The following is a 10,846-nucleotide window of genomic DNA, read 5'->3' on the forward strand; positions in this document are numbered from 1 at the left end:
ATTTTTATTATTATCTTCTTTTTATTTATTCATTTATTTATTCATTCATTTCGGGCTTGAAGCCAAAGTTGTATTTAATATAGGTGGAGCAAGACTCGAGCCAAAGGCTCAAAAAATAGTTTAGGACAGGTGAAATGGGACGGAAGCCCAACTAAACTAGGACAGGCCTCGTTGATTTGGGCTTAATGGCCTAAATCCTTTACTTTCTCCTCCCTACCCCTTTTATGTGTTTATTTGTTTATTAGTTTATTTTAGACTTAGTTAAAATCCGTACTAAGTCGCCTAAATCTATTTTACACAAGTCTTTTAAAAAAAAAATCAAATCACTATTTCAACAAATTAATATTTTCAGAAGTTAATCAAAAGATGTTTTCAAACAGTCCTGATAACCACAAGTTAGCGGACGTTTTAGGTGCCTAACACCTTCCTAAAACATTAATAGGAACCGCTTATCTAGAATCTCTAACTTAAAACGATTTTTCTGTTTTGAATCGTTTGAAGTAACTCTCTAAAGGTTTCTTAATCCATTTTCAAAATTAAGTGGCGACTCTTCTCAAAAAGTCAAAATTTCTCCTGAAAACAAGGACTACATGAAGCGTTTTCTTAAATAGCAGTGATGTCGTTCAAATCAGTCACTCACTACACTAAAAAATAATCAACAATCAGCAAAACAGTTCACTTACTTGGAGAAGAACCCGATCCTTTACTTAGCAAGTCTTAGACTATTTGTAATAGGTAGGTTATTTGAGTTGTAATAAGTCATTGTTCTAGTCTCAGTGATCTATAAACTGAGTTAGGATTTGTGTCTTCATATTAGGAAACTCGAAGACTTGGCAACACTTATCTTGGAAAGATTTGTGTTTTTGTAGTATAGGAGTTAGAAGTTTTAATTCCTAGTTTTACAAAAAGTTTTGTAATATTGTTGATTGTTGAGGCTCAAGAGTTATAGTGAAGTTGGGTTAAATCCTGTATAGGTACAGGTCGTGATTTTTTACACCTTTCTTGAGTCAGGTGTTTTCCACGTAGGAATACTGTGTTCAGTTTTTATTTCTGTGAACCACATTTACCTACCTGTTCTACAGATAGCAACCAGTAGAGTTAAATATTAAAATTAGTAGGGCATACATTCTAACAAGTGGTATCAGAGCGAGGTCGTCTTAATTAAGGCTAGCACCTAAGAAAAGATCAATGATGAATTCCGCTCCTCCTACTGGTCACAGTGAAGGTCAGTCAACTACTAGACCGTCACTCTTTGATGGCTCTCACTTTATCTGGTAGAAAGCAAGAATGGAGATGTTCATCCAAGGTGAAGAATATGAATTGTTGGATAGGATTTCTGATGGTCCCACTATTCCAATGAAGTTGGTTGGTTGATGGTGAACCAGTCAAGAAAGTAAGGAGTGAATTTACTCCTGATGAATTATTAGCCTTGAAGAAAAATACTAAGGCCAAGAACATCTTAGTCCTTGGATTAGGACCTGTTGAATACAACAGGGTATCAGCCTACACCACTGCTAAGCAAATTTAGGATGAACTGGTGAATGCTCATGAAGGTACCTCTCAAGTAAGAAAATTTAGGATTTTTCTTCTTTTTACTGAGTATGAGGCATTTAAAATGAAAGAAAATGAAACCCTCCATGAGATGATGGCAAGTCTTACTACCTTAACAAATGAGTTGACTTCCTTAGGAAAAGTTATAACTTAGGAGGAACAAGTCGAAAACGTACTAACGGTATTACATAAATCAAAATGAAATATTAAAGTGACTATAATCAGGGAGGTAAATAAGGATCTTGCAGGTATGACCCTGGATGAACTAGTAGGGAACTTAAGAACTTATGAAATAGAAGTTGATGGAACCAAAGAACAAGCAGCTCCTGAGAAAATCTTGGCATTGAAAGCTTCTAATAGTGATGAGGAATTTGAACTTGATAAGGAACAAGTTGCTTTCATAACTAAGAACTTCAACAAATTCTTTAAGAAGAAGAAGGAAACAGGTAGTAAGAAACGTTCCAATAACAATCCAAATGGTTGCTACAAGTTCGGCAAAACTGATCACCAGATCAAAGACGTTCCAGTCTGGGAAATAGAATGGATGAAGGAAAGGGCTGGAAAGGAACTGAAAGAAAAGGCAAAATGAAAGGAGGAACATGCAATGATAGCAGCCTGGGGGTCTAATTCAGATGAGGTTGAAGTTGATGAAACTGCATTCATGGCTCTTGGAGACTCTTATTTAGAAGAAGAAGATGATGCTTCTAAGGTAAGTATACTTGAACTCAAAGAAAAGCTGCAACTATTTTCAAAACCAAAACTTGTTTCCTTGATGAGTGCACTGATTTATGACTTCTAAGAATTGACTTCTGATAGGGATAAATTGTTCAACAGTTTTACAAGTCTAAAATTTGATCTCATTGATTTAAAGGCTTGCACAGATACAGTTGACAAGGAAATTTGCACTCTCACGAACCAAGTTGCAGAAATTGAGATTTCAAACAATGATCTCAAGTTTGAAGTTCTACAATTACCTCTCACTAAAAATGGGAAAAAGGCTATGGGTAAAGAACAAGAAAATTTTGAACTTGAGTTGGTTAAATAAAAACAAGAATGTCATGATTTAATTGAAAAAATGAATAAGTTGGTTTAAGAAGTTTCTAAGTTAAAACTTAATTCTGAAAGAGCAAATAGGTACATATACTTTGGTTCCTTAACTTAATTTTAGACTTGGTTACTTAGGTTTAATCTAAGTACGAGTGGCTCTTCATGATCCATAAGCCAGGGTACGAGTCGTACCCAGGACTCGTATGGTAGACAGTGTTTAATCTTCCTTGGGTTTAAATCTGTCAGGGGTACTGATGAAGGGTATAGATTGTATGCTTTGGATACGACTTGGTTGGATGATTCATATGATGGATAGTATTAGATCCAAAGGTTTAGGCCAGGATACGAGTGGATGGTACCACTCGTATTGGAGGGTACGACTCGTGAGGGTCAGTCATACCCCTATGATGGGATTTTGGTGCAACGTAAGTGTGGGTATTATGGATATTTTCCCACTTATCCTAATAAGGTTCAATGACTTCTAACCTACTTGGGAGGTTATTTACTCTATTATTCCATTCATTAACACTACTCTTGAGAGCTTAGAGGTGGTCACATCTGTTTCTTCAAGGTGATCATCAAAGAAAGTTTGGGAAAGATGAAGTGTATGAATTTTATACAAATGGAAGTGCTATCGGAGAGATGTTCTTCACCACTTTTCATGGTAAAACCATTAATCTTTACCCAGCTGATCTGAGTAGAATTTTACATGCTCCTACTGTGGGTTGGGGTCATTATATGAAAGGTACTTGGCCTCCTCTTGATAACCTTCCTTCAGCTCTTGATATTTCTAGAAAATTCTCTGGAAATCCTCTTCTTTTAACTCATAGAAGGGTCCTCAAGAATGAGATGTCTCCTCTCTACCAGTTCTGTTTTGATGTGGTTCACAAGTTGATCCTTCCTAGACAGGAAAGGAGAACAATAGCCAATTTTCTCGATCTTACCCCGATGGAATTACTAGACTCTCAGACTCTAATTGACCTTTCTAGACTCATTATCAAGCATATGCAAAGTGTCTTAATCCAAGATGCAAATGGTCATGCTTTGCCCTATGAGTTCTGGCTTGCCCCAGTTTTTGAGGACTTTCATGTTCCTGTCAAAGTGTGGTCACTGCAGACCACAAAGGATGTTATTGGCTTTGTGAACCATGTTATGTTACCGGCTGCTATGAGAGGTACTGATAACCCTATACAAAGGCCGAGGAATACTCTAGCTGCCAAGCAGAGTGAGGTGAAAGTAGAACAAGTTGCATTGGAAGCTGCCCAGGCTGCTCATGAGGAGGAGAAACAGGTCCTTCAAGCTCAACTTGCCTCCCTCATAGCCATACTGGAAAAGGAAAGAGCTGACAATGCTGAGATCATTAGGAAACTGACCTCTCTTATTTCTTCTTTCTCATCCACTTAAGCCCCTCTTAGTGTCTTAGGCATCTTTTCTTCCTACTTTTGGTCCAAGCTGTTTCTCTCTTATTGTTTTTAATGGGTTGTGATCATTGTATTCTGATCTATAAATGAAATGGCTTTTTTTACTTTATATGGTTCACTTCTATGTTATTAATGCATTGCTTGTTTTTTTTTTTGCTCTAAAATCTTCATTGTTTTAGTGATAGCCCCAGTGGCCGTGAATTATTAAACTCTTTTCACTTATTGGTCCAGTTTTTCGATGATGTCAAAAGGAGGAAGAAGAGATTATACAGTGCTTATAACCCATTTGACTAGCCTGTGTCTCACTTGATTCTGATTCTTTTACTTAACTTCTTTAGTGAGTATGTCAGGTTTTTGTGGTGGTGTGCTGTTATATTTGTCGTCATCCAACAAAGAGAATTTGTTAGGGCATGTGGAGTTTTGATGATAGACATGTGAATGAAACATGTTGTGAAAGCTTGTCCATCCAAGTGAACTAAGCTAAGCTACAGACAAGTTATTGATAAGATGACTCTAGGAACAGATAGAAGTAGATAGCACCTATCACATCAGAAGTTCAGTTGAAGAAGAAGTCTATCACATCAGAAGTAAAGTGAAATAAGAAGTCTTGCAGAAGTTGAGTTGAACAAGAAATCTTGCAGAGATAAAAAGAAGAGTTCTATTCAAAGAAGAAAAAGAGACGGTAGCAAAGGAGGAGGGAAACTACCTAAGAGTCCTAGTGAAGAAAGAAGTATATAAATGAAGTGTTGGCTTAAATAGCAGTGCTGTCGTTCAAAGCATTCACTCACTACGCTGAAAAGATAATCAACAATCAGCAAAACAATTCACTTTCTTGGAGAAGAACCTGATCCTTTACTTAGCAAGTCTTAGACTGTTTGTAATAGGTAGGTTCTTTGAGTTGTAATGAGTCATTGTTCTAGTCTCAGTGATCTATAAACTGAGTTAGGATTTGTGCCTTCAAGTTAGGGAACTCGAAGACTTGGGAACACTTATCTTGGGAAGATTTGTGTCTTTGTAGTATAGGAGTTAGAAGTTTTAATTCCTAGTTTTACAAGAAGTCTTGTAATATTATTGGTTGTTGAGGCTCAAGAGTTATAGTGAAGTTGGGGTTAAATCCTATAGAGGTACAGGTCGTGGTTTTTTACACCTTTCTTGATCCGGGTGTTTTCCACGTAAAAACACTGCGTTCAGTTTTTACTTCTGTGAACCACGTTTACTTACCTGTTCCACAGATAGGCAACCAGTAGAGTTAAATAGTAAAATTAGTAGGGCATACACTCTAACAGGTGGGTCAAAACCCCACGGACATTTCTGCATCATCTGTCAACTGTATCAATCGGTGTTATATGATCAGGATCTCATAGCCTTACAGGTTCAAGTTGTGGAAATGCCTTTTTGCACAGATATATGATGAGATGCGTCTGGAGTTGATGCAACATATTGGAAACAGTTTAAGCTCATAGGAGCCTAATATTTGTAGACATAAATAATAATATGTGAAAACCCAATAAGATTTAAACAAATATTTGACATGAGACCCATATTTTTGGAAGCATAAGAAGTGTAGTGCTCAGAACCTTATAGATTGAACTCTATCAAGTTTAATTTTTAAATTTGCTTATGATTGTATAAAAATATACCTAATATTATCCGATCAATCCCAAACCTTATAACGAGAACTTCACATGTAAAACTTCCTATTTTTCTTGTTACGTACATATAAGAGATTCCTAGAAGACTAGACAAACTATTTTCCCTGAGATTATGTAATAGGGTTAACCAAGTTGAGGAGGATCCGATCTCGATTTTCACCATCTTGCACCCCAAATCCATCTCCAAATTGGTACATGACATGTGCCATACGCGCTCCATTTATTACATGATTAACAGTTTTTTGTTGTGATGAAGATAGGTTATAAAAATGATAATTAATTTTCTTCCACGAATCCAAAATTAAGCTTTCAATATATTTTCTAGCTACATCTTCTGAGACATTTTCTTCTTGCATGTAACACAGAATTGATGAAGCAACGTCACCTCTCTCTAGCTCCGCCTACGGAATATAAATGTTACGGAAAAACATTAAGAGAGGAAAATGATTAAAATCTATAGAATGGAAAAATATTTGGTTAACAGTTTGAGGTTTTACCGTTGAGGTGCCTAGGTCATTGCAAAGTCGAATTATCATCGAAGTGTGATAAATAATTTCTTGGCAATTTTTGCATAAACCAAGGCCTTCATTTGTTATTTTATTCGTAAGACCATAAATCACATGAAAGGAAAATAATGAACCAGATGATGAAATCCACCCATTATCAAGATACTCTTCAAGTGTTGGTATTTGACCTTCATGGAACCATGTTGCTTCCACCAACAAGGCTTTACAAAAGTTGACCCACTGAATTATTGAAACAATATCAGACACTTTGTTCAAACACATGAAAAAAAAAATTCATGTAAAATTTGTATAAAATTAACAAGCACATATGTTAGTCAAAAGAAAAGAAACACGAGTACGTACATGAAAAATATTCGACTTTTCAATTATAAGCTTAGTTTTTTACTTCATGAAAAATTGGCTCTTTGGGTAATTGATTTTGTTTTCTTTTCATGTTATAACATAAATAGTCAACAAATAATTATAAAATTGACATAAGGTTTAAGGAAGTAAAAGCTCGATCTCTTAGCTTGACACTCCTCTATATTTTGGCATGACGTTTGTTTATTTTAGGATTTTAGCTTAGGCTACGTAATTGGATAACATGGACGGGGGATTTTACTTCAATAATATGATTAATCTCTTGAAGCAATGTTTGTATTTTCGGTTTCCATTAGTATATACTATATAGTAAAGGAAGAGGAAAACATTTCCGTATTATAATAGAGAAATTTCGGGTCAGGGTGGATCTATCGTTATTATGTATAAGACCTATTGTTTTCAATAAATCCTAAATAAAGTTCAGGATCCATTAACTTAATAATTATAATCATGGATCCGCCTCTGCCTTTAATAGAGAGTGCTTTCACCCTTAATGGGTCTTACACGGTGAGAACATATGTTATATGTGAAAGACTACTTCAGTACTTACCCCTTGTTTCAAATAAGGTAATGTTGAAGAACCACCCTTTTGTTCTTGAATTTCAGAACATATCTCTTCCATTGTAGCATGCAACGTCCTGAAAGAAATCTGCATGCACTCTGGTAGCCACTCTACTTCTTTCGAGTCCCACCTAATAATTTTATGTGAAATAAAATCCTTGTTTTAATGATTATTATAATGCATTTAATTAAAAAGAACAGGTTAATTAATTAATAAATTTTAATAGGTAGTTTGTTTGGACCGACTTCTCTATGGCACGGGTGAATTGCTGGATGTCAGCTAAAGAACCATAAATATCATAAACGTCATCTATTATTAGCACCATTTGTATCACTTTGGTGACCCATACTCTCATGCTTCCATGTTGAGCCTCAGAGGTAATCCCTACAGCGTAAAAGAAGCTTTCTACTATCCTGTCCCTTGTAAACTCTAAATCTTCAGCTATGCAAAAATTTCTCCACCATCTGTTAAATTCACCAAAAAAAAATTAAAAAAAATATTCGATGAATTAATTTTATTGCTATGTGATACTCCATTTGCTTTATGATTTTTGCTCTGTTTTGATCATCTTGGTATTGAAGAACTTTTGACTATGTTTGTCATATGTTTTGCTGTCATACTCCTTTACACTTTATTGTCTTGCTTATTTTATGGAATTGGGTCCTTGATATTTTTGGTGATTTTGTTTAAAACAGGATACTATATGATTATGGCCAATGAAAAAAATATTATTAATTTTGAGGCCTCCGTAAACAAAAGACGGATTTTACGTATACAAATACGTAATAAAAAATATTTTATGGGTGATGATGAAACTTTATAACAATACAAGATTTTACAATTCAAATTTTGACAAGACGATTTAGGACAGCCAATTAATTGAGCAACCACTTCATAGCAAAACGATTTAGGACGGCCAATTAATTGAGCAACTATTTCGCAGTCAAGACTTTATCTGAGTCCACTTTTTAACGAAAAAAATATCTTTTTAAATATTTATATACACACATACTTGTTCAATTTATTTTGATTATTATTTATTCGTTACTAACATTTTTACAAGTGTTTATACAGGTTATTTGGATTACTCGTCGAGAGTTGCATTCAAAGAAGCCCTTTTAATTTTGTATTGTATTTTTATATTTGTACAAAGGTTATTATAGTGAAAACTTTATTTTTGTGGTGTTGGGCGGAATTTTCTTTATACAATTTCACCTCGCGTTTATGCAAACTTAGGTCGTTAACGTTTACACTAATAAATTAAATTAATCAAATTAGTTTACATACTTTGACATCATAAACATTTTGATCTTTTTTGTTAAAGTAAATCTTTACTTTTTCATAAACTTTAATCAAACAAAGAACATTATTTTTCTCTTTCTCTTCATGACATATCAAGATATACTTTCTTTCACACAATATAAAATATTTTTCTTTTCATATGTATTTTTTTTACATTTTTTATAATAACATGTTTTATTTATATATTTAATATACATACATCTTTACATAATTTTAAACATTTATATTATTTTATATTTAATACATACACTTCTACATTATTTTTTATACTTCCTCCCTCTTTGAAAAATTTAGTCTAGTCGGGTACCACACTTATGGATTCTGAAGGATGCCTAACCACTTTCCTTGGGAATAACTTGAACCCTTACTTGGAATCTCAATTGTTTTTTCGCAGACTAAAAACATTAATCACATGTTAATACTTCAATAGGTTTCCTTATTTTCCTTAAAAATTAGGTGGCGACTCTATGCAAATTTTCATTCTTTTAGAGTCCATAACGTCGTGCTCGTTTTGACCTCAGGTAAAAATAGGGTATGACAATAACTTGTAGATGTGTAAATGTAGTAAGTGGTGTTTTGCATCAGTAATCTGAAAATTCGAATAGTTGGAGATGAAAATAATTGTCTTGGTGTTAATGGTTTTTTTTCACTATACTAAAGAAGGATGATTTCCAAATTGTTTTGTTCCTTTTTACTGAGTGAATATCTCAAAGTTTATTTTAAAAGTTAGTGTCCAACAGTATCTGCTTCGGATTAATGCAATAAACTGATATTCAGACCATTCTTACAATGCATGTCTTTTCAAGTAGTAAAAATGTGTGACTATGTTTCTATCGCATTTCGACTGCAGATATATGGATATAGAATGTCACTGTGGGCAGAGCACACGACAACTATAGAGTAATTTTTTTAGCGTCCAGAGAGTATTGAATGTGTGAGACGGATGAGAGTATTTGGTGAACACAACTAGCTACAGTACAAGGCTGATGAAGTCACTGAAATGAGAGGCCACCTTCTTAAGTATTCTGTTGAAATTGATCGAATGGAGAAATTTAAGTTGCATCATGGTAAGTTTTTTCCCCTCATTCTAAGCTTGTGTGGGGATATTGTTCTATCCTTCCCCTTATAGACTAGGAAACGGTAACTTGTTTGGATAATGCATTACAGCTGAGTTGTTGGAGCTTACTAATAACATAGTTCTTAATTCTTAACTATGTAAATATCACTGTCATGTGTTTAAAATGTTCGCCTTCCGTTAGAATTCATAACAAACTCTGAATAACATATAGAGACTTAATTAGATGAAACTACATAATAGAGTACATATGATGTTTATCTGGGCATACATTTGTTGTCTGACTGCAACAGAACATATCAATGACATATACATAGTCTTCTTGGTCTTTTTTTTCTTGGCTGGCTGCAGCAACAAAACTGTCCTCATTAATTCTGAAACAACCCTTCTAGATGTGTACACCATTGAATGAGAAATAGGAAAACTTGATGGTATAAAAGTTGTTGTTATTGGTGATCTAGCTTATGGGAGGACAGTTCGTTCAGTTGCTCACTTGCTTGCGAAGTACCAAGATGTGAAAATTTACTTTGTATCCTCTGATGTGGTTAATATGAAGGTATGAGAAAAGATGAAATTTTAATTGTATTGAGCTGGTAATTAGCATTACCTCTCATTCAATTTAATAAACTTTTGTTCTTTAAACTTAAATGTAATTACACAATGTTATTTTTGTTTGATAACAGAAGAATTGTTACATATTCATTTTAGGATGACATCAAGGATTATTTGATATCAATGGGGGTTCATTGGGAAGAAAATGATGATTTGTTGGAGGTCGATTCTAAATGTAGTGTGGTATATCAAACTCATATTCAAAGAGAAAGATTTAGAGAGAGGGTTGATTTGTATGGAGAGTCTGGAGGGAAGTATATCGTGGATCTGAGTGTCTTAAATGCTATGCAGAAACATGCAATAGTGATGCATCCTTTGCCAAGACTTGATTAGGTTAAATTCTGCTATATAGTGGCATATGATTCCGTTTCTTCTCATACCATAATTATGCTCTTAAAATTTCACTAATGATTCTCTGTAGATTACTATCGATGTGGATGAGGATCTAAGGGTTGTTTATTTCAGACAAGCTAAGAATGGTTTTACATTCGAATGGCTCTTTTGAACCTTATAATCTTTGGCTGGTAACAGATGCAAATTTTCTATATCTGGAATATTACGGAACCATTCTTGTTATCCATTTGAGTGTGAATTCTAAGACCGTTGCAGAATTCAAGAGTTTATCAACAAAGCTTTCAATCTTAATCCAATTTTAGCCATCAATTGCTATATCCCTATTCTATAAAATTGTTCCAAATAACCAGCATCCTACTGAGACAATCAAGATTAGAACATTT

The 10,846-nt window shown here is 34.3% G+C and overlaps 1 protein-coding gene and 1 pseudogene across 1 annotated transcript; one reads left to right on the forward strand and one right to left on the reverse strand.

Moving 5' to 3' along the window:
- Positions 1-5,781: 5,781 nt before the first annotated feature.
- Positions 5,782-7,656, reverse strand: LOC107858222 (alpha-farnesene synthase-like). Its single transcript, XM_016702915.1, has 5 exons — positions 7,652-7,656; positions 7,366-7,584; positions 7,109-7,250; positions 6,169-6,417; positions 5,782-6,072 (listed from the first exon to the last, which is right to left on the reverse strand). Exons 1-5 carry the CDS (start codon positions 7,654-7,656, stop codon positions 5,782-5,784), a joined length of 906 nt encoding a protein of 301 aa, XP_016558401.1.
- A 1,580-nt stretch (positions 7,657-9,236) lies between these two features.
- LOC107858221 lies at positions 9,237-10,637 on the forward strand (annotated as a pseudogene).
- The last annotated feature ends 209 nt before the right edge of the window (positions 10,638-10,846 follow it).

The sequence above is a fragment of the Capsicum annuum genome, unplaced genomic scaffold, assembly GCF_002878395.1.
Source record: "Capsicum annuum cultivar UCD-10X-F1 unplaced genomic scaffold, UCD10Xv1.1 ctg78222, whole genome shotgun sequence".
NCBI classification, from domain to species: domain Eukaryota; kingdom Viridiplantae; phylum Streptophyta; class Magnoliopsida; order Solanales; family Solanaceae; genus Capsicum; species Capsicum annuum.

Coding starts and splice junctions, on each gene's coding strand:
- LOC107858222 (XM_016702915.1), bottom strand. Junction 7,251..7,365: donor TTCACCCGTGCCATAGAGAA/GTCGGTCCAAAC, acceptor TAAAATTATTAG/GTGGGACTCGAAAGAAGTAG. Junction 6,418..7,108: donor TACCTTATTTGAAACAAGGG/GTAAGTACTGAA, acceptor TCAATAATTCAG/TGGGTCAACTTTTGTAAAGC.